This window comes from Taeniopygia guttata, chromosome 7 (assembly GCF_048771995.1).
Source record: "Taeniopygia guttata chromosome 7, bTaeGut7.mat, whole genome shotgun sequence".
NCBI classification, from domain to species: domain Eukaryota; kingdom Metazoa; phylum Chordata; class Aves; order Passeriformes; family Estrildidae; genus Taeniopygia; species Taeniopygia guttata.
The window spans coordinates 15,399,980-15,423,935 of NC_133032.1; the positions used below are offsets into that span (position 1 = coordinate 15,399,980).

At 34.8% G+C, this 23,956-nt stretch overlaps 1 protein-coding gene across 2 annotated transcripts in view; it reads left to right on the plus strand.

Annotated features, from left to right (window-relative positions):
* The window catches only part of UBR3 (ubiquitin protein ligase E3 component n-recognin 3), a 103,272-nt gene that overhangs the window by 56,748 nt on the left and 22,568 nt on the right, over nt 1-23,956 (plus strand). The window contains exons 26-32 of one of the 2 annotated variants that reach the window (XM_030278420.4): nt 1,101-1,250; nt 1,762-1,895; nt 4,676-4,786; nt 6,308-6,520; nt 7,318-7,454; nt 12,968-13,053; nt 22,448-22,553. In XM_030278420.4, coding sequence (XP_030134280.1) covers nt 1,101-1,250; nt 1,762-1,895; nt 4,676-4,786; nt 6,308-6,520; nt 7,318-7,454; nt 12,968-13,053; nt 22,448-22,553 — 937 coding nt within the window. The remainder of the gene's footprint in view (nt 1-1,100; nt 1,251-1,761; nt 1,896-4,675; nt 4,787-6,307; nt 6,521-7,317; nt 7,455-12,967; nt 13,054-22,447; nt 22,554-23,956) is intronic. The other variant, XM_072932221.1, reaches the window with a different exon arrangement.

Genomic DNA, 23,956 nt, shown 5'->3' on the forward strand with positions numbered 1-23,956 from the left:
CATGTGTACAATATTAACAACTGCATGTCAGTGAAGATCAGGGCTTATTTTCATATGACCCTCAATAACTGACTAGGAAATCAATACTTACTAGAACAGTGTAATTTTGATTCAGCCCTGTGAGCAAGAGCATTGCATAGAGCTTTTTATAGCAGAGAAATATTCTGCCTGGCACCTACCACGCCTCTCCTTATGGCAGCAGCCTCCTGTGCCAAACTTGTAGCACACTTTCAGAAGACAGCAGTTCTCCTCAGAACAATTCTGCATGAGGACTGTTGCTGTACTCAAGGTTTTTAGGTGGATTCTCTAATCAGTGCCTCAGCCTACTTAATCAGAGGAATAAAGGGTATGGTTGAAGTTAGGGAGGAAGTGTTTTCCTTTAAAAAAATTTTGTTCTAGAAAGACACAAAGAACCCACATATTCTAGGTCAAGAGGCTGACTGTATGTGTTTCTAAGCAGCCAGGAATGGATCATTTAGTCCTAAGGTGCTTTTCTTTCAAATCAAGAAAGAATTCTTAACTTTGATTGTAACATGATGGCTTGCCCTGAAATCAGCACCACCAACTGTCATGGAATCGAAGCTATGTGAAGTGCAGTAGCTTTGATACTATAGAGCTGGGCCTTAGCCTTGAACATTTCTGTTGGAAGGAGCAATGTGGACCATGAAGAAAACAGATAGTCATTTTTCCTTCAAATGGTTGTTTCAGTCAGCTATGAGCAAATCTGGTTTTACTAGAGAGTCATATTGTTGCCCGTCATCTCTCTATGTCCAAAGTTTTCAGTATAATGTCTAATGAGATAGAAGTTAGATCGCTGTTTTATAGAAGTTTTTAGAAGATCAAGTTTAATATGAAGTGTTTCATTCCACAGGGAGTAATTTTGCCTATGGAAAAAACATGTACTTCATTTTGTAGGTGTCTTTCTTGGAAGCAGAAAGGTTCGTTTCAAGCAACTGACAAAGCTGCAGATAAACTAGAGAAATTATTTTGTAGTTTTCCCATCACCACCTCAATGCAGATGGATTGGCCATATGCAGATGGAAATCCTCAATGGGATTTCTTTACTTCTGTTTAATATAAATTTTCATATTTGTTTTTAGAATCACCAGATGCTGACATTGCCATGGAGGTAGCTACATCAGAACAGCATGTTTCTGAGGCAATATATGACTGTGTTATTTGTGGACAAAGTGGCCCTTCTACTGAAGACAGACCTACAGGGCTAGTTGTACTATTACAGGCATCCTCAGGTATGAATGTGTGCCTTGTAGGAAAAGTCATGTTTCTGCAGCTTTTAGCATGTGTGCATAAATCCTGTTGTGTCTCATGAAGTCTGGAAGCACTGGGTTTCCTATTTTTTTTCTGGATGGTCCTCTGTGAGACACATAAAGAACTCAAAAATTTGGGAAAATAACAAACTATTTAATTCTCTGCTACTTTCTATTAGCTTTTGCAAATGCAGCAGTGCATTATAGACCTGCAGGAAAAATCAGTACTGGAAGGAAAAGAAAATTAAACAGCCATCAGTGTGTCTGCATGCAGATACAATTGTTAGTGGATATAGGTGTTTGTGTGTGTATATATAGGTATATGTACAAGTGCAAAAGAACAGCTTTCAGTATTTAGATTATTTAGTAAGTTTTTACTTTTTAACATCAACAAAGCACATTATAGTTACAAACCAAAATTGCCTGATTTTTTTCTGAGTTGTTTAGCCAGTTGTTACCATGGCATTGTGCGTTGCTGCTGTTCTTCTCGCAGTGTTGGGGCAGTGCCGCAACAGCACTGAGCCGAGGAGACTCCCGACAACCGAGGAGGAGCAGATCTATCCCTGGGATACCTGCGCGGCTCTGCACGACGTCAGGCTGACAACGCTGCAGCGCTACTTCAAAGATGTAAGGATTGCATGGGAGCTAGACTAGCACTTCAGTACTATTTGTATGTAAAAATATAAATGAAATTGCAACTCAGAGTTATCCTAGTTTCATTTCTACATTTAGCAAATGCTTTGTCATGTTGCAGTCATTCTGAAGTGTTTACATTTGGATAGGGTCCTTATTTCAAAACAGTTTCTGGCTTTTTGCCATTGTATTTTTGGCAATAGGCATCTAGTATATCTACAGGCTACACAGTCATTAAACATGCACACAGATACTCTCTAGAAGAAGGTATTTGACAATCCAATGTGACCATACAATTGAAATTTGGGTTCACTGTCTAAGCAATCACCAGTTCTCTTGTAGCCATTCAGAAAACCAGTCAAGGAATTGCTCTTAATCAGGTAAAAGTATTTTGGAAGCGCAAAGTAAGTGGAAAGAGTTGTTTTAATCTAGAGAAGGGGAGTATGCATGGATGGGAAGGAGAAACCAGTAAAATGCATCCTTTTCTACTGAATCCTCAACTCTGCACAACATCTGAAGTTCAATTTTACGTTAATTGATAGCGAATGTGTGCTTTGCAGTTCTGTTAGCTGTTCCAAACAGCTTTATATTACTTCACAAAGCCAAGTTACAGCTTTTCACATCTAATTTTGAGTACCAATTCTTGTTGCTTAGCAGAACATATTCAATTGTAGACCTTTGTGGAAGGGCTGCCTATGACTTTCCCTTGCTAGTGCCTAAAAGAGCTATATAAGATAATACACAACTATTCTGAGAAATCATTTTTGGGGAGAAGAATATGGAGCTTGTGATCCTAATTTAGCTTCTATAGACTAGTCCTAGGTGAGATGCCAGCTTTTCAGTGTATCTAACTAAATAATTAGCCTTCAGAAGCTTAAAGATTGTCTTTAAAGTGGAAAAACAGGCAATCTTTATTCCAACACAGTTGCTAGCTTTTTCACATAATGACATCCACAGATAATTAAAATTTGCCAAATGCAGCCAAGCTTGCTTATGTAATTTAATGTAGAGTAAAATTAATAATTGTTTTGACACAGTCCTAAAAATTGGTCAATCTTTTCAGAAAGCATCTTATTCTAGGAAAATATCATGCATTTCTTTGCTAGGAAGTGAAACACTGAAAGACCTAAGCAAAAAATTATTTTTTAACAAACTGTTTTTTAGCTGAGAAAGGATTTGTGGACAAGCTTTTCTTCTTTTGACATTGATGACACTGGTTTAGTGTATCAGATAGTTAATTAGTATTTTTTCCTATTGAAGTGATAAAAAGCTTTGAAGTAGTGCTGAACTGGAGCTTTATTTTTACATGTTTGCATACTACAAGTGGAAGGAGTTCCAAGCAAAATGTTACTAAAACCTTGATCTTACTAAAGCCTGTATTTCCCTTTCTGTGCAGGTACACTACAAACAGATTAGTCTGTTTGTAACATGCACTGTAATGCAATGAGCAAAAGCATCCTACTTTCAAATATTCCAGTCCTGATTCAAACATCAGTTTAATTAGCTTTTGTTTTGTTTTTGTTTTTACTTTTTGCAAATGCTACTCAGTAGCCTCATTAGATATATGCAGTAAATAAATGGTTTTTTCTGAATGAAATATTGGTCCTATGTGGCTTAGCCAAGTATATCATACAACCTTATTAATACTGCAATCTACTAAATCATGCAGCAACCAGCAGGAGAAAGTCTTTCTTATTTTATGGCCTGAGAGGTTTACAGCACTTTATGAATGACAGGTTGAAGCAGGTAAACAGGATCATGTCCCATAGCTAAAATTTGTAATTTTCTTTTGATTTCCTGCTCATATGTGGGGGAAAAAAAAAAGATACTAGGGCGCCCTTAGAAAATGCAAGTATCAGAGTTATTCATGGTAGTCTGATTTTGCATCATACATTGAGACTGTTTTAGGGTCAGTCCACACTAAAAATTATTTTCCAAATGTAGTAGCCATAAATCTTTTTCTGTTCTTTAAATGTATAACCAGAATGGTCATTTCGGTCTGTGTATGAAATTTTTGAGAAATGGAAATTTAATACTTCAACTGACTATAGCTTGATATTCTGTGAGATAATTTTCTAGAATTCTTTATAAATTTGCCAGAGGTGATTGTTTCTTCAGTTCATTATTTTCTAGGAAAAAATACCAGTGGGGTAACTTTTTCTGGACTTGTGGGCTATATGTGCAGTCTTCCAATAAGGCCAATGTTTTCAAAACAAACTTACTATACTTTAGGGAAATAAGTTCCCTAAACAAGTATTTGTTCTCTTTTCTAATTTTGATGAGTAATATGTAATGCTGTTCAGCAACTCATTAAAATCCTTAAGTGTTTACATTGAGTTTTAATAACAGATTGTGGTTTAATTATATAAGTATGGTATTGTTATTTTGGTTATCTACAAAACTGAATGAAATGTGTTGCAACAGTATATTGCCCTTATAAATGGGATAACTTCTGCAATTGGAAAGCTGCTGGAGTTAGACCCACCTTCATGTAGTAATACAAGCAATTCCTTAAAGAAGTTATCTTAAGTGGCAAGAACTTAAGTGGCAGAAGATTAACTATTGGAAAGAATAGCATAATAGCTGCCATGTCAGTCAGCATAAATAAGCACTTTTTATAAATTTTTTTTTATTTATTTCCTCAGGATATCTTTAATTAGGTAGCATGCAAATAGAAATCTGTCTATCTTGTAAATCTTGACGTTTTAGTAAATACTTTTTAGCTTTTTATATAATCGTTTGTGGTTTTGCTGACTGTTGTTGCTTTGATTTAGAGTTCCTGCCTACAAGCAGTGTCAATAGGCTGGGAAGGAGGTGTTTATGTACAAACTTGTGGTCACACTTTACACATAGATTGTCACAAATCTTACATGGAATCCTTACGGGTAAGTAAAACTGAAGATCATAGTTGTTTATTTGATCTGAACTGCTTTTACTGAAATCAGTGAGATTTATGCTGTTCAAATCAGATCAATCCAATGTTTTGTATGACTGTACAGAATAGTTTCCTTATGTTTCGAGAACTTAATAACTAAATCTCTTATTGCTTCTTGACATTATTAACAAAAGTACTTAGTTTTCTGTTATTCTGATATATCAGAAAAAATCTTGTGCAAAATTAACCAGCACAAAAAAATAAAGACTAAGTGATGACTTCTTATTTCATATGAACCAGCACTTTTGTTCAAGATTACTTTACAAAATATTTCTTCAGGTTTTGGGTTGGATGGGTCTTTGGTGGGGTTTTGTTTGTTTGGGGGAGGGTAATGGTTGGTGGAGGAGTGTATTTGTGATTTTTGTTAGTTTGTTTTTCTGGTTTAGTATTGTTTTTGTAATTTTTGTTTATTTCTTTTCATTTTGAGAAAAACCGTGAGCAGTTCCTTGTATTTTCAGTATCAGCATTGTTCCTACTGTGTGAAATTTAACCTCTAAAGAAACTAGGTGGTGTGCAACCTTTCTTGGATCCCATGATGAATTCTTTTCCATATTAATTTAAATTTGCTTGCAGCAGTAATTGTGTCATCAAGATAAATAAAAAATAACACAAAAATCACATAAAGTAATATAGCAGCAAAATCTGGACTTTGATGGTAGAGTCTCACTTTATAGAATTTTGGAACAGTGATTTTTTGCATCATATAAATTCTGAATTCATTTTTCTGGTGGATTCTCTATTAAACTTGAAACAAACTGTTACTCCATGTAATTGTATTCTTGAAGATTCTAGATTATTTAAGTGAACTTCTGATTCTAGCGTGTTTCACTAGTACATAGATGAGTGCATAATAATTTTGACTATTTACTACCATTTTAGGATTGAAATAATTTATATAGACCTGTGTTCATCTGGATAAAACATTTATTTTTGCATAATACAGTTAGATTTCAACATGGGAAACCATGGAGGCAATTCATGAAGCTGAAGCAAGGTTTCTTGCCAGTTAACAGGAGTACTGGGACATGTTCTCACTTTCTAAACATGTACTTCTGTGCCCATTCTTTCATCCTTCATGTGATACAAGAAATAATCAGGGTTCTTCTCACACTACCTGCCAGTGACTACTTGATTAGGTTTTTTTTCAGCATGTACTTGGAGTCTCACTGTTTATGGGAATTGTCAGAAAGAGACAACACACATGAAATGTTGAAGTCTTTCTACGTTTTTATGGGGATATTGTTGACAATGGGGAGTGCTTAAAAATCAGGAAAATTAATTGAGTTGGAGGATTGTAAGATAGTCTCTAGTAGCTAAGACCTTTGTCAGTATAATGGATAATTATTCTAATTATTCTTTACAATTTTAGGTTTTTGACTTCATTTTTTCAGCTCTACATGTGAAATATCATGCTAAAAAAAACCAATAATCATTCACAAATTTCAGCTCTATCTTCTTTATTTTCTTTTAGAATGACCAAGTCCTCCAGGGTTTTTCAGTGGATAAAGGAGAATTTACCTGTCCCCTGTGTAGGCAGTTTGCCAACAGCGTTCTTCCTTGTTATCCTGGAAACAACATGGAAAGAAGCGTTTGGCCAAGTCACAGTAACAAGTGTATGCAAGACCTTGTGCAAGAGGTGGAAGACCTTCAAGAACAGCTGGGAACTTTCCCAGTAAGCATCAGTGTAAGGCAGAAAGATCCTTGTTAATTTGCCTCTACCTTTCAGTTTTTACATTAGATTTCATTTGTGATCTCTTAGAATCCTGGCAACCTCAGAAAGTTCGTTTTCTTCTGATATTGAAGGCAACATACTATTGTTTTCTTATCAAGAAACTTGTAGCATTTACTGCATTACCTACTAAAAATAAACAGTTGAAAGCTGTGACAAAATGTGATTAATATAATTTTTTTTATTGAGTACATTTTCAGTTTTCTCCATAGTAATTTACATAGAATGAAGTCATGTAATATGAAATATATTTATAATTTCCATGCAATGAAAAACAGCAATAATCTTTTTACTGGAAGCTATTTAAACAATATCTCTTAAGAACTTTGTAAGGTATGGACTATTCATTTTACAGAAAGAGCCATTTGCAGATGCTCATGTGTTAATAAGCTTCATGAGGTCCTCTGAATGGCAGAATAAATTATATTAAATTTTGTTACCTTCAAGTCTTGATGGAGATGCTTTTGTGTTGTGTACCTGTGCGGTGCAAATATACTTCAAAATAGCACAAGCACTGAGATTCTTAAATTTAGGAGATGGTCAAACCAGTTATGTTTTTATATTCAGAACAAATCAGATTAACTTTCCAAAATATCTTGACACTTCTGTGAGACAGAATACTGACTTTTAATGCATATTTTTCCATAACCTGCAAATGTATTTTACAAATATGAAAGTGCTGCACTTTACAATCGGCTACTGCATTTCTTCAGGTAAAATTGACTAGTCTTCTTTTGTGTCTTTGTTCATAGTCTGAAACCAACCTCAGTAAAGAAATGGAATCTGTAATGAAAGATATAAAAAGTACCACACAGAAGAAGTATACAGATTATAGTAAAACTCCTGGATCACCTGACAATGATTTCCTGTTTATGTATTCTGTAGCCAGGTGGGTATGTTTTTCTTTTTATATTTTTTCTTTTGTATTTCTCACTAATGGTATTAGTCACTAGATAGCTTTCTTATTTAAAAAAAAAGGCATTTAAAAATATTTCATCATCCTCAAAATGGACTTTTTGCATACTCAGTACATCAAGGTTACATTTTCTGATTTTCATATACAGGCATTATGCAAGATGAAAACATGTGCCTCTCGGTTCATTTTTACTGTGTGTAGCAGTGGCACAAAACCCAGATAACATTGTTGTATGCTTATTTGGTTTTCTGCTTAATTCAAAGTTTTTCTTCCCACAAATCAAAATTTTACATTGCATTTCTTGTTTTGCTTTCTTTTCCCAAATTGTCAAATCTACTTTATCTGTCTTCTACAGAATGAGATTTTTTTCTGCATCACTGCCATATTGCTAGTTTTTTTAAATCACAAGATGTTTTTTATCTCTCTGCCACACATTATTTTTATTTACTTAAAAGAAGATCACAAGAAGGAGCTTTTTTATTACATCAGCAACCAGGAACTTCTCTTCATATAGTCTTTAGACTTCTGAAAAACTGTTGAAACCAGCAGTATTTTTGGTGATGTTTGATTGTAATTTTAGAGTTGTCAGTGTCACATCGCTCTCCAAGAAAATCAGCCCCTCCTTTTGCACCATTAATGTTTAGGTAGTCTGAATGGTTAATCTATTCAGAGTTATTGTAATACCAGGTTTTCCCATAAGAACTTGATAAACTCACTAAGCAGATAATTTTCTAAACTCTGACTTAGTAAGGCCTGCAGGGACGGTGCTGACTGCAGAGAAACTGCAAGCATAGAAGTGATGCCATTAAGTAGCATTTTTTTATTGCAGTTTCATAAATTCTCATTGCTGAGTGTCTTTAGTATATAAGCAGTGGAAATACTAAAGGCTTGGCTCAGCAGGACTCTGAGGTTCCACTCAGCAGGACTCACTAAGGTTCCACTTTTCCAGGAGGTTAAACCATCTAATATCTCTAGAATTCTCCTCCAACTCATATTATTGTATTATTCTATTAAAATAAATACTGTCTGTATTCCTTCAGAGTATTTTAACTGATACAGAAGAGCTGTGAAATTCTATACGTAGCAAGTTAAAGGATTATTCTATATTTTTAAGTGCTATATTCTAGACAAGGATAAGTAACGTTGGGATTTTTAGCAATTACATGTTTGATCAATACAATTAAATACCCTTCCAAAAATAGAAAGGACTCAAAGCTAATATGTCATGTATCAAAGTATGGTTGCTTATAACCATAACTTGACATGCCATTTATGATACAAAAATGGAGTTAAAATACATTTCTGGGTACAATGTTATATAACTTCTAAAATGCTAGCTAAACATATTTGCAATGTAGCTGTGTATTACTTTTATGTTTACACACAGAGCTCAAGATTTTTTTTTCATTCAAAGAGTTAAAAATACCTCAAACCAGAACAGCATTTCATTGCTGCTTGCCCTGCTGGAGAGAGAAATCATGGTTGACCAATAAGATTAGGATATGTCATTTGTACTCTTTGTGACCTCTTCCTGTTAGGGTTAGACTTGTGTCACCGACTTTCCATTTATCCATGTTTGAGGAATTTCAGGTGTTGGAGCCAGCCTTCTGTATTGGTACTATAATTCATAAGATCACTTATGAGGGAATCTGTTAGAGCAGCTTCAAGGCGGTTAACTTGTCTTGCTTTTCAGTGCAGAAATCCAGATTTACATCCTTCTACTACTTGATAATTGCATAAGAACTATAGGGTTAAAAAAATTTAAACTTTTAAATAGACATTTTAATACAACTTTACAGTTTGTATTTATGGAAATAAATCTGTACATCATCTTCCAAACTGGAAGAGTGCTTTGTATGATTTTATTATGTGTTTAATTTCAAGTAATCAAACAACGGACTATCCACAATTAAAATTACATACTGAAGTAATTTTACTTTCTGTAAATTATTCCTGTCATTTGACCTCTTTCTTCTTTGTTTCCATCCAGAGTTTTTCTTGAGATAATGATACCTTTGTGTTCCTTACCAACCACTAACCTTTGAGCATTTCTAGTTGTAGGTGTTCTGAAGCATTTAATTGTTTTTGGTCAGACCATCTACAACTGTTTCACAGTTTTTCCTCGTATTTAACTCTTGTTTAGATGAGCATTTGAATACAATGAGATTTTTACTGAAATCTGCAAACTTATGGATAGGAATATTCAGAAATGTTGCTATTTTAAAAACTTAGGAAAATATCTTAACGAACACTGCATATCAAAATGTGAATTAAAAGCTCTCAATCATCTTAAAAGTCATGTTCCATTTTCAATCAGAAAATGACATCATCTCCTGTCCTAAAAGATGCTAGTTTACAGCTGAATGCTAGCTTTGCAGTGGATTACTGCATGCTGGAATGGGAACGTGAAACAATATGTAACCAGTTGCTGCAGGTTATTCTTTCTCCTTCAGGATAAAAGGAACTTACTTTTCTTCATTTTGGCTTACCCAGGTATATGTCACCGGTATCAAAAAAAAAAAAAAAGAATACAAAATAACTCTCTACCACCTTGCTTGTAGCTGCTGTCTGTTTTCCTAGCAGAAGAGGCATTCTGGGTCTTGACATCCTGATTTGCATGCACAGATGCAACAGCAGTTCCTTGGCTACCTCCAGCTTTTCCAAGAGTCATATCTTGTTAAATTTGTACACTTTTCCTGCATTCCTCCTTGTCTTTGCTGACATTTATGAGATGAGTGTAGGTGTGCCCAGCTTTAATAGTTTCACATTCAAAGCATTGAAGACTGTCATTTGTAGTGATATCTTGGAGGACTGTTTATGCATTGCCCAGCAGTAGGTTTCATGCTTTTGTTGGCTGTGCGAACAAACCTTTTGGTTTTTCTGTCAGCTATGTATAGACTAATGTAAGAGCCATGTGTTCTCTCCTTCTGAGTCTGTGTCTCAGTATCTGGGGCTTTTCCTTGTATGTGTTGTATTTGTAAATTGAAATGAGAAAAATTATAGTGCTTGGTATGCTTCTTCTGTCCCAATAGGAAGAGCAAGTCCATCCAAATATATTCCTTCTCTGGAAAGGACATTGCATTTTTACTTCCCTCTACTCTGTCCTGGTTTGAATTCTCAGAAATATGAAATCACCCTTCCCACCCAATACGTTCCTTTAACAAAGGCCCTGAAGAAGGGATGAAGGAGGTCTGGTTTTAATCAGGAGTCAAGACAGCTGGGCAAAATCCATTTTCTCATTGTTTTTTCTGTGAGTGAGGAGGATAAAGGCAGTGTTCTACAAAATGTTTTCCTCCAATGAATGACGCTGAGATTTCTAGATAGGAAAAGAAGACACTCATATAGATTTTCTTTCTCATTCTCTTTCCTTTATGTTGAGGATTCTGAGATAGCAAAGGATGCTTTCAGAGACCACTCTGTGTTCCATGCTTCTATCAGATGCCCTCAGTTTTTCTTCATTAGTTTTCTTCAGTAAAGGGCTGAGGGTACACAGATCCTCAAGGCAGAAGGGAGCTCAAATTAGGGAGGGGATACACTGATCTCCTTCAAAAATTATTGAGGTCTGTACCTGATGTAGGATATTTTCTGAAGGATAAGTGTTCATTTTTACGAAGATGGTTTCTCTACTCTGCATTTTTATGCCAAGTTACAGATATGTTTTCAAAGAGACATATTGAAGGAAAAGGTTAATACATTTCCAAGAAAATTGAGCTATATGGTGCTGCCTTTGAGGAGCTGGGGACAATGAAAAAGGTAGTATTGGATATGTGAACAGAGTATGTGATTACAGAAATAACTTTCCTTACATTCCTTATAGTAAAAAATATGACACCTCATATTTACCAGCAATAGATATTTTTCAGAATTGTCTCTGAGGTTTTTTTTGTGAAATGGCGCATACGCCTTGGTGAAAGGGAAATTTAAAATTGTAGATCTAGAAAATTGTTCTTAAACATTCAGGTAGTCTTTTTGATTTAAATCTTAATTATCTTAGTTTTAATGGAAGACTGTCATTGATTTTGTTCTACAAATTAGTTATCAGAATGTTCATGGAAATAAAACATACTGATTTCCTTCATATTCCCATGATGAATTAGCACATGCTGATCTACAGTTGCTGTTCTGTCCACTAATATGAAATCCCTGTCCCTGCTTCCTCGCTGGTAGATTTTCAGAAGTTCAGTGAGCACTGCAAATCGCCTGAAGAGTGGAAAATTCCCCTGTCACACAGATGCCCTTATCAGCAGCAACCAGATGGAGCTCTGAGCAGGCACATTATCAATGTTAAATTGCCTTTTCTGAGTAGAGAGGATTAAAGCATTCCTTCAGAAATGGATGGCATAAGCTGCAAACTTAGGGATAGGAATATTCAGAAATGTTGCTATTTTAAAAACATAGGAAAGTATCTTAACAAACACTGCATATCAAAATGTATTATTCTTTCAAGTTGATGAAGCTGACAATTCTTGAAAATAATTTGTTTTGAATAAAAGTCATCTAGTTTCTTCTTAAATGTTGGGGGGTGTTCTTAGCTTGGATATGTTATGTGCCTAAAATTCTAGAATGAATTTTAATATGGATTCAGTTACATTATTTCGAAACTAAAATTGCTTCAGTTTTCATTAAAGGACAAAATATGTTCGGAATGGTATTTGCAGTTTGGATTGAATTAGCAAAACAACACTTCAGAATAATAGAATTATATTCCTTTATTCTAATTTTTAAAATATATGTTGACTTAATAAAACAGACTCTCAGAGAATATAACTTAAATTGTTTGCTCCACATCTTGAGAGTAAAAGGTAATGCAGCAGTGAAACATCCAATTCCAAAATTAAACAAAATTATCAAATTTGGCCTAAGCAATTGGTGCCTAAGTATCAGATTACAGTAATACTAAGAAAGAAAGCATCAGTGTGGCATGCAGAGATTCAGTGACAAAACTACTGGTTCATACTAATGAGCTGCAGAGAATATCTTTTCATTCAGAATTAACCTCCAAGGCTCTTATTAACTAACTTGTCTATAAAGGGCAGTACTTTAATTATAATTTAGTTGATGCCATATCCATTGCACTCTCTGATTGTCTGAAGTGAAACAAAAGCTCTGCCAATGGAGAAAACAGTTTTTAGATGTAGGTGATTGACTGAAAGTTAGTCAATCTGTATATTGTCTTTCTAGATTTGCACATAAATTCCCTTATTATGTTGTGTGTGCATACAGGAGAAAGCCACAGAATTAACAATTTTTAATTCTTCTCTCACAACTCAGTATAGTACTGTGTTAATATAGTACATAAAATCTTATATAACAATATCTTAATAAAGTTCTTTTTGTTCTGAGCTCTATTTTGGCAGTATTTCACACTAAAGATTAGTTCACATTATTATTTTATTTAGTGTATGCTGGGAGTTTGTCATGATTCATTTGTGTCTGTAGAAGCTTGAATAATGTTGTTCTATTCAATACTGTTGTTTTTCTTACAGAACAAACTTGGAACTTGAGCTGGTCCACCGAGGAGGAAATTTGTGTTCAGGAGGTGCTAGCACAGCTGGGAAAAGATCATGTTTAAGTAAGTTCCATATTATTAAGTGCAGTATAAATTATCAGAATATTGAATAAAGATGTCTGGTTCTTTCTGGTATTTTCTAAATTACATCAACTTTTTCCTTTTAAAGCCTTTTTTTTTCTGACATAAGGAGTCTTTGGTACATTTTTTGTTTCTGTTAGAGAAATCTGAAAACTAATTTGCACAAATTCTTCATTAGAGCTGTTCATGTCTTGCGAGTACAAGGATTTAGAAATCAATTGTCATACTATGCCTGTAATATTTTTTAATAAGATTGTATTTTTGTGAGTAACACTAGAAGTATTTTAAGGGTGAAGCAGGAAAACTTTGTTTCACCCTGGTTGTTGCTAGCAATAGGAAAGAAGTTCGTTTTCTGAATGCTAATAAAGCTCATGACTTGGTGTCATACTTAGAAATATGCAGCTACAATATCCCATATCTTTGTTTTGCCTAGTTCTTCCACAAAGGTTTGCAAATTTTTCACAGAAATTTTCAAATTTTGTTGTTCTAAAACCTTTAATAATTGTCAAATAAAGCAACTGCCAGAAGTGTTTTTTCTTAAAAGAAAATATTTTACTCTTTTACTGGAATATAAACAGTTACAAGTGGACATTTTCTTTTGTCGGGAAAAACTGGAAAGCCTGCCAGAATACTGCTACCACTACTAAAGCTTATTGAAGTCAAGCTTATGTAGCAATAGCAGCACATTCTGTAGGAGAAAAGAAAGTTTAGGCCTACCTCTGTTTTTGGGTACACACTTTCTGGGGGATGCTTTCCTCATCCTTTGAAGTGACAAGCCACCAACAAAGTCTTACCAGGTTCTGTGCTGTCCACATTCCCTCTAGGACACAAGTCTTCTGTTACTGCCCAACTAATTTCATTGATATGTTGTTAATTTAAAAAGTAGTTTTAACCTGTACTGCACGTTGTCTTTCTCCTCCATCATTACTCACCTTCCTCAGCTGACCAAAGTACCTGAAAAGTGCATGTGTTAAAAGAACATCTCTCGATCACTGTGTGCAAATTTAGTCAGCCAGGGTTCTGCAGGTAATTTATACTTAGATTACAATGTATTTTTAATTTTGTGCTCACCTAGTAAGATGGACACTTTCTCCTTGAATTTTAGTTTCTGACTAATGTGTCACCCATTTCACAGGAATGCATTTGAAAGAACATGGATGAGCAGATTAGGGTGAAGATTTCAGCTTAAAATGGAAAAAATTTGGAAAGTGAAAAAATTTATAATGATGTTACACATGATGAGAGTGTATCTTTGTTTTCACATGGCTTTACTGCTAATAAAATTTCTTGACATTTTGGAGTTTAGAAGAAGGTATGCAGGAAAGTGGCCAGTAATTTTCAAGGTCGTATTTTTATCTCACTGAGTTTTTTAAAATCAGGACATCGCAGTTTTTAGGTGTGATTTATATTTTAAGATAAGTGAAATGAAAGACATTCATTGCATCTTAAAGCACTATAAAATGTTTGTCATCACATCAAATTTTTGTTACATGTGCCTATTTAAAAGCTAGCAAGCTAGATAAATACCTCTAAAAGAGAAAGGATTTTCTGATGGTGCCTCACCAACTAATGTCACTAAGTGCTGGAAGATTATGATTTTGCAGAGACTGCTTGAACCGCTGTATTGGTGGGCAGCTTCCTTTGTGTACATCTCTGCAGCTTCACTGCACCACAGCAGTTAATACAAAGGGAGAAACTACCTCAAAGGTTTTTCTCATTCTCTGGTGTTATTTGAAGAAAAAAAGAAAGAAAAATAATGCCACCAAGCTAAGGCCTGGTAGCTGACACTAGGTAGTTTGTATAACACATTATTTAATTTTTTTCTTAGTCTTACCACACCATCCCTTCAACATCCTTTTGCATAAAGAAGGCTTAGATTCATAGGACCTGGCTTTTCAAGAAAGCATACCTTTTGCTAATAGTCTGTGAAAAGAGTTGTCAGGAATTTTAATACATATTTCTCAAGCCTTGAAACCGATGGGAAATACTTTAATCACTGGAGAAATTTCTTCTTGGAGAATTACAAAATTAGAAATGATACATGGAGGATGTATTTTCACTGGAGAATTGTCTTATGCTGGATGGATACTTCAGTTAGGCATGACAGTTTTAAGTCCTGTTTAAATTCATATATCATATTAACTTATTTTTCTAGCCTTTTTAGTATTTTGCCATTGACTCTGTATGTTTCAGAAAATGAACAGGTTTTCCTTTCATCAAAATATATTACTGGAACAAACTAAACTTACTAAAAGTTAGAGATCCTTCTCACGCATGAGAAGTAAAGAAATTGTCTTTTTAAAGAGAAGCTTTAAGATCACATCAACTCTTGCTTTTAAAAATACGTGCTAATTTACAAAATATAAAATGTTCATAAAATACATCTTTTTAGTTGGAAATCCACTGTGAAACTGTGCATTAATTGTCTGTAGGGAAAGTAAGATAGCCCAGTGAGAAAAGCTTTGTTTTCATAGAATCACAGAGGCTTAGGTAGGAAGGGACATTAAAGATTATCCCCTTTCTATTCAGAATTGTGCATATGTTTAGGAAGAAATCTTTTTCCCCATGAAGTGATTTGACTTGTTTAAATATACTTGCACACAGGGGTTTAATCTGAAATTGCTAGAATATTGATTAAAAAGCACAATGACAATTTTTTTAAACCTGATAACATATCTTGATTTTATTGTCTTGTTCTACTTATAATACATTGCACTTAGTTTACAATAATATTTTTCTGTTCATTTCTTAAACTGTTGTGTAATTTTGAGTGTGTTGTACTAGTGCTTTTTCCTTTAGCAGTTGCTAAAAGGACTGTAGTCATATTTCTGATAAAGGGGTGTGGACAGCATCTTACCACAATGCATTTGGTGTTTTCCACAGTTTTGGGTAGAATGGTAAATGCTACCCAAATAAGTAAATAAAGTCAGTCATATTGTTGTTTTTAATATTTATCTTGCACTCCAGAAACATTCAAGGCCTTCCAGGTAGAGGCACCATGTATATTAGTGTGTTGTTGTGTTAAGCAGCATAGAGAGGTGAATGTCCTCTATTCATTGTTAAAATGTCCACGTTGTTTATGTTCTGTATTGCTACTTTGAAAAATTGTTATGTAGCAATCTAGTCATATGTAATCTTGCATTAAAACAGACTTGTTTATTAATGCAAGGTAATGGAATTCTCCTAGAACAGACCTGTACAGTATTTCCATTTAATATTATTATATTTAGGTGTGGACATTAGGGTAAATATGACTAGTGGGAGCAGAGTTAGCTTTACATATATAGCAGGGTTTGTTTTCATTAAACTATTATATAATTGTGTGTTTCCTTCATTGCTTCTTCCATATCCATGCATTTAAGTTATGAAAAATTGCAGTTCTGTAGATTCATAATCTAGGTATATTTTATCATCTTTCCATAGTAATTTATTTTTCTAAGATCAATCCTGTTTTTGAAGTTTTGTTTAAAATGTACCTTCAACTTCTTCATTGTCTTCTGCTGTAAGGAAAGAATGGTTTTTAAAATCCACACCCCCTCTAAAACTTGAGTACTGTTTCATTTAAGTCTTTCTTGCACAGTATTGTAATGGCTTTTGTTTCTAAATATCTTTCATGTCAGGTTCAGCAGAAGTGATCTGAAACACAACCTGGTTTGGCTTTTTCTGTGTGTGAGATACTGAGGGGTTTCTTTTGTTATTAAGCATACCACTCTGTAGTAGTCTTGTAACAACTGTGAAGTCTGGTGATTAGATATTGTGGAAAATGGAATATATTGTCTCAGGTGAGCTGTTACAGGAGCAAACATCAGGAAAGATGGTGGTAACAAATAGGTCAAGAGCTGTTTAAGTAGATTGCACCATGAGGGCAGCTACTCTTGGGAAGTAAAATTAAGAGTGATTAATGTAGCTCTAGTATCAGTTGACCAAGTGTGTGTGAGAAGAATGGTGAAGAAAATTTGCCTGCAAAATTACCATTTAAAGGCTTAAAGTTTTGTATGTGTGTGCAACCAAAAAACGCAAATAATATCCTATTTTTTTTACATAAAAATCAAGTCCTATTTGAAGGACTACATTACAGTTTTACAGTCTATGGCTTTGCAAATTCTCATCGGTTTGGGGAAAATTGTGATACATAACAACTGCACAAGTCCTCTTTCTCCGTTTTATAAAGTGTAATAGACCTGTTTGTCTTCATTATTCTGTATTTATTGAACAGTGTCCCAACACAGCATTAAGGCTGAATAATTATGATTTCTATTTATGGTTTTTATATAAGCCTTGAGTATGACAGGGGTCTGGGGGGTTGGGACTAGATGATCTTTAAGGTCCATTTCAACCCTAAGCATTCTCTGACTATGTGACCTCTCTTTAACTTGTGTAGATGTTTTTCTTTGCTATTCGTACTCTGGTAATCTCATACTAGTTGATGAACAGTTCCACAAAATTAAAAAGCTACATATAAATGAATTTATAATCTCCCTCTAACTTTTAAATAATAGTTTTCTTTCTGTCTGTCTACTCTTGTTTTGTTTTGTTTTCCTTTTTTCCCTTTGTGAGAAGGATAGGATTAGGATTTTGGGTAAAGATTAAATATTTTATCCTCTTGTCCTCTGGCTTCAGTTTCTCTGTAAACGAGCTCCTTATCCTTATTCTTCCCACAAATAGCTGTCTGGCATTGCACCAGCAACTGCATTAATTGGAAAGCATGTTATTTACACTTGGACATTCAAAAAATTATTTAAGTAGTAGACCATCTAGCACCTTTGTAACTTCTGGAATGGCTCTAAACATTGAGAAACAGTATTGCTTTGTGGAAGTTTTGTTGGTTGGTTTGTTTTGGTTTTTCTTTTTTTTTCATTCATTTGAAGCCTTTATCTTGATTATGATGTTAGTATCCGTGCTTTTAGTGTTTTTGTGAGCATAGAAACTTACTGTTTCTCTTCGTGATCCTTCTGTATCAGATTTTTCAACCATATTGAAAGTAATGGCTGTCTCCATTTGGTCAATAGGGACAGTGACACTTAGAGCCACTTAGTATTTCCTGTTGGGAGAAAAACCTAGTTCTTTTATGATTTGCAAGACTGACTTGCAGCTGTCTCTTTCTTATAGTCGTTGATGTGGATATGGTTGGGAAGAGTCCTATGCAGCTCTCTGCAGAGTCCTATGCAAAGAGTCCTATGCAGCTCACTGCAAATAAAGAGAATAAAATAAGTTTTCAACAATGCCTTACTACAGTGGGGTTCTGTGGTTGGTTGGGTTTTTTGGTGTTGCAGGGTTTGGGTTTCTGGATTTGTTTGCTTGGCTTGGAGTTTTTTTCAGTTGGAAGCCATCAGTTTGCAGATCCTTGATGCCTATTCATGCTAATTTGGAAAAAGCAGTTTTTCTCACCAGCAGATGATCTTAAATATTTTATAAAACACTTGGTATGCCACTAATATCTAGTATGGGAGAAGCAAAAATAGGTAATGTTAGAATTCTGTTGTTAAAGTTGATTTCATACACTGGCGAGTTTGGTGTAGAGGGTTATTAGCTGCTTAATCAGCAATTAAGACTTAGTGAAGATGTTAGAGATTTTGTAAAGTCTATCCAATCTTAATGCCCTAATAGGCTTTTCCTGACCTTCATGGTGTTTTTATTGATTCAAGTCTACTGGATCGGTGATGAATGGGAAGATGTTGTCAGCAGGTCTTTGCAGCTGCTGTTGCTAAGTAGACTATGTAAATCTCTACCAGGAGAAAAATATTTCTCAATCTCCTTATTGAAAATCAAGTCCCATCTGGTTCTATCAAGTAGTTTTAGTTATAATCTACATTCTTCTTGATAGTCCCAGGAAATTTTGGGAGAAGAAGGGGGAAGCATCCCTGGTCTGGTAAAATCTTCACAGTTGACGCAAGGATGTTTTCAATTCCCCCTACAGTGATCTGCTGTGTCACTTTGTGATGTTTTCACATTGTAAATATGAGTACCAATTTAGGGAGTGTAAAAAGGGAAATCTGAATCAAAACAGAAAACTCTATGACAGCAGAATATGTCCTAAATAAAGAGAGGGAGTAGAAACACATTATCTAGACTGTTGCAAGCAAGACAAAGGCAGCCATTTCCTTAGTTTGTTTTCATTATGACAGTACATTGCTCTACATTGTGGAATAGGAATTAATTACAGAAAACATAATCTGATTTGAACACTGGTAATTTGAGAGTTTACTTTACCAGTCAAGAGACCAGAAAAAAAACATGTAGGAAAAAAGGCAGCAAAAGTAATGTAGAAATTTGTGATCACTTTGGCAGAGATCAAACCAAGATTACAAGACCAAAACTTAGATCTGAATGCAACTTCCTGAATCACTCATTTTTTGTCAATTGAGCACAGAATTTTTAGAATTTATACCATTCATCTATCAAATTGCTGTCTTTTTATGTCTTCTATTTAGTCTTCTTTTGTGATGTGCATATCACACTAAACCTGAAAAGGGCTGTGAAACTGCCTTTGTGGACTCCTGCTTTTTGCACTGTAACACAGCAGAATATTTTTTAGAGCTTTGTCAACATTTGTAAAATGAGTATGCTTTATTATTAAAAGCAGTAAAGAATGCAGCTGCAGGTGCTGGTGCAGTGTGGATATATAGACAAAATATCCATGATCTTTGGGGTTTGTGAGAGGAGCAATATTACAGTGCTTCCTCTTATAGCTTCAGTGTCACTGCAAAGACTGTCGTATCCATTGAGCTGCTCTTTTGAAAGTACAGACTCCAATTGAGTTTATTGGTCCTCTCTCACAATAGATTAACTCCAAGAAGTAAATCTACTAAGAACAGCAGTGACAATAACAAAATAACAATAGTTATTTTTATTATTTTTAGAAATGGATTAAGGAATGCTACTAGGACTGAAAGCTAGTTTTAACTGCTAATCCAGATGATTCTATGAAGCATTGTTTAAGATTTACATACATTCTATGAAAACAAAGACAAGCTGAGAGAGTTTGCCAGCAGTGCGTCAATGTAGGCAATACTTGAGTCTAGGATCATGTAGTCCTCTTCCCCACTCAAATGTCTAAATTTTAGAACCTGATGACTTGCAGCAATGAGTTATATTGTGCATCCAAATTATCTGATTTTTATATTTATTCAAATTATCTGGATGCAGCCTGTCTCAAATATTACAAAGTTATTAGCAGAGGAGGATCATATTCAATTTTTTTCAAATTTTGTTGCTGCTGCACTTTTTGAAATTAATATTCTTCCTACAAAAATTGGTTAAGGATGATCTTCTGGTGATTCTGAGCTGCAAGCAGGTCCTGCCTTTCCCCCTTACAAGGGTGGGCTCTCCTGGAGGGGATGGGCTGGAAGATGCCTGTTTAATTTCATATTAGTAAAAGCTCTGGAGAGTAGCTGGTAAAGGAACAGGGGATGAATTAATTACCCTGAACAATTTTATCTTTTTTTTTTCCCCCTTTCTTTTCCATCTTGCATATTTGCCTGTTTCTGTTTAAAGCAAGGAGCAGTTGAGGGAGAAAAAAGCCTTCATTTTAGTGAACAGGCAGGAGGGAAGGCTGGGATATTTCCATGGGTTTCATTCCAAATAAAACCATGTTTGGGTTTTTTTTTATTATTTCGATGGAATGTAAGTATATTTGCAGACTTTATATTTTCAGCTTTATCAGCAAAGCAGTGTTTTGCTAAGAATCTCTTACGAGGAGAAAAGACGATTTATTTTGTCCTCATTGACTGTTTTTATTCAGAAAGCAGGTGTCAGCTATCAATTCCAATGCCATCTACAGCTCCAATTATTTTACAAACCCCAGGAGCTAATTACAGCCCTCGGGCTCTGGCAGTCAGCTGATTTCATCATGCGACTCTTTTGGCCATTGCATACCTCTGAGTACTTGTCTATTTATGGAAAATAAATTAATAGCTGCTATTTCTACTTGAAAAGGAAGACCTGTGAGTGTGTAGGTTGAGCAAGTGGGTTTTAAAAAGAGGTAGAGGAATTTAGAGAGAAAGATGCAAAGGGATCAATTGAAAGAATAAGGGGTGGAGAGGAAAGATGATGTCAGAATACTAAGAGAAAAAGTTAAAATGAAAGGGAGAAAGAAAGCAGGGTCCTAGAAAATTGAACAGGAGAAAAGCATGACACCAAATAGCAAAATATACTGTGACAGGAAGAAAAAAGTAAGCAAAACTGTAGGAAATGATACTTTAATTATTTCAGTATAAACCCGCAAAGATAAAAGAAGGTTCCTTGAAAAAGTGAAGTCTGAATCCTGAATAGTCCCTGATCTAGTTGAAGATGTCCCTGGTCATTGTAGGGTGCTTGGACTAGATGACCTTTAAAGGTCCCTTCTAACTCCAACCATTCTGTGCTTTTTGTTGCATGTACCTTTCTGAAAATGCTCTTGACCTAAATGGTGCTTGCCTTCTTGGGTGGCTTAATGGAAGGAAGGGTTATATGTTGTCTTAGTGTAATCATATGATTCATAGATAAATATAAAATGTGCATTTTAATATAAAATTCTGCAGTAAATCACCATGAATAATTATGCATCCTCTGTTCAAAAAATTCTACAAGTGTTTTGCAAATAATCTTTTTGATACAGTGGCAGTACAGAAGGTTTTGAAATTATGAATATCAGCAAACTCTGCCTGCAGGTTGTACAGACAAATCTCTGACATTATAAAGACTATTGCTACTTTAGTGTCATTGATGTGTAGTCAGACTTTTGTGGGTTTGGGGATTTTTTAGTATAAAAGTTACCTACAAAATAACCATATAAAGGCAGAAGGAATAATAAACCTTTTAAAGATGAAAAACCAAAATGATCCTTCCATAGGCCAAGACTTGTAACAATTTTAGATTAAATTTCAAATATACGGTGCACAGAACTTAACAGTAAAGGAGAGGAATGAAAGCTAAAAGTCTATCAGTTAAAAGTATATCAGTCTCTGCTAAGAATAATTGTTTAAGAAATCATCACTTCTGGCATCAACTGGAGAGGCAAGTGAAGTGAGCATGGAACCTTGGCAACATAACAGCGTATGAAACAGGGTTTTTTTAAAAAGGCCTGTAATTAAATACATGGAGCACCAAAACAACTGAGATCTGGTAAAATCTTTCTAAACAGCCTTTCTCTGAAACATTTTTCTATATATATGCATGTGTTCACTGTCTTCTGTTGAAATCTTACTTCTCTTCAGATCATTTTTTTAAAAAATAAATCAATCCTTAATAAAAATATGCCTGTTAGGGGGGTACCAGCTTTTTTGGAATGATGTGACAGGCTTCTCAGAATCTTGTGAAATACACGATGGCAATTTAATGTCAAACAGTTCGTATCACTGTATGTAATACTCAGCAATCTGTCTTCTTCCCCTTTCAGATCAGCTGTTTCACGTGTTGGCCATGCACATGCGCCTCTACAGTATAGACTCCGCATACAATCCCTGGAGGAAACTAACCCAGCCCTCGCAGGATAAAAATTCAGAGCAAGTATTTTAATTTACCCAATATCAGTTTTCCCTGGAGAAAGAAACATCCTTACAGAGGGACTTTGGGTAACTTTGTCTTAATTTAAATTCTCTGTGAGGTATGCTGGTGGACTTAACATCTAAAAATTGTATGTATGAATTTGTAAAAATATGTTTTCAGATTTCTTTTACGTAAAAATCTGACAAATACCAGTTTTGAGCTCAAGTTTAAATACACCTCTTGCAGGCTTAAGCACATGCAAATTAAATAGTATTGGGTAAGTGGATAGGGCACTGCTGTTCTTGATATGGATGCTCAACAGAATTTACATTGAGATAAGCTGGTAGCTTATTGAAAGTTGAGTAATTATTAATAGGTGTAAATAGGTCTCATATATGTGAGAAATAATTATATTTTAGGTTAAAATTTTTTATCAAGCTTATTATTTCAAGCTTACTTACCTGAGTTTGCTTTTAAAACATGAACCTTACATGCTCAGCTCTACAAGCATTAACAATATAATGAATTAAACCATGTACTTTGTTCTGCAAGGACTCATCTCCTTATTGACTTAAGACCCATCACTTTTCAGATCCTACCTTGATGATGAGGAGAATTGTTACTTGCCTAAAAGTAGATTATGATTTTTCCTCTTAAGAGGAAAACAGTATATTTTTTTCCTCTTAGCACCTTAAGCATTTTCTTCATACTAAGCTCTACATTCTGTAGCTTGCAATTACGTCAAAAGACTGTCCTTTTAGTGCCTCTCCAGCTGTGTGTTTGTCAGCGCTTCTAGGAGCCTGAGGTAAAAAGCGTTGTGCTATTCCAAAAACTGATCTAGAATTGTGGTACCAGAATCCTAACTGCAAACTGGGGAAGACTGTTAAAACAATTGTTCTTGTTTCTAGTTTAAGATTTTACTGTTCTCTTGGACCCAGGCTTCTTTTTGCAATGAACATTAGGTTATTAGAGTAATTAAACTGTATTAAGAAATTAATTTATAAACTATTAGCGGAAGAAAGCATCAAGAATTTTATAACCTGAAAACCTGTTCAGCATACATTCAAACTGCTTTGAGGATGTGTTTTCATGTGACTCTGATTGAGTCCTAACCTAGACTGAGCAGTGGAATGATGTTAATAAATTTGGTGTATGGTTGGCTGAGTTATATGTGGCAGAATTAAGATCATGTGGCCAGAATGGCTGTGAGACAGATCATGCGCTTCTCATTTTGGCATTTGAAGAGCTTGCTGGCTTTGGAAGCAGCTGTTAATAGAGGGGGCTTACAGAGCTGATGGAATTCACCATGGATTGGTCATGTCAGGGCTAAAGTGCAGTCTGTTAGATTTCATTAGGCAATATTTTCTATCACTTAGATATTAATGGTACTGTAGGTCTGTAATGCCTTGCTTTTCAGAAA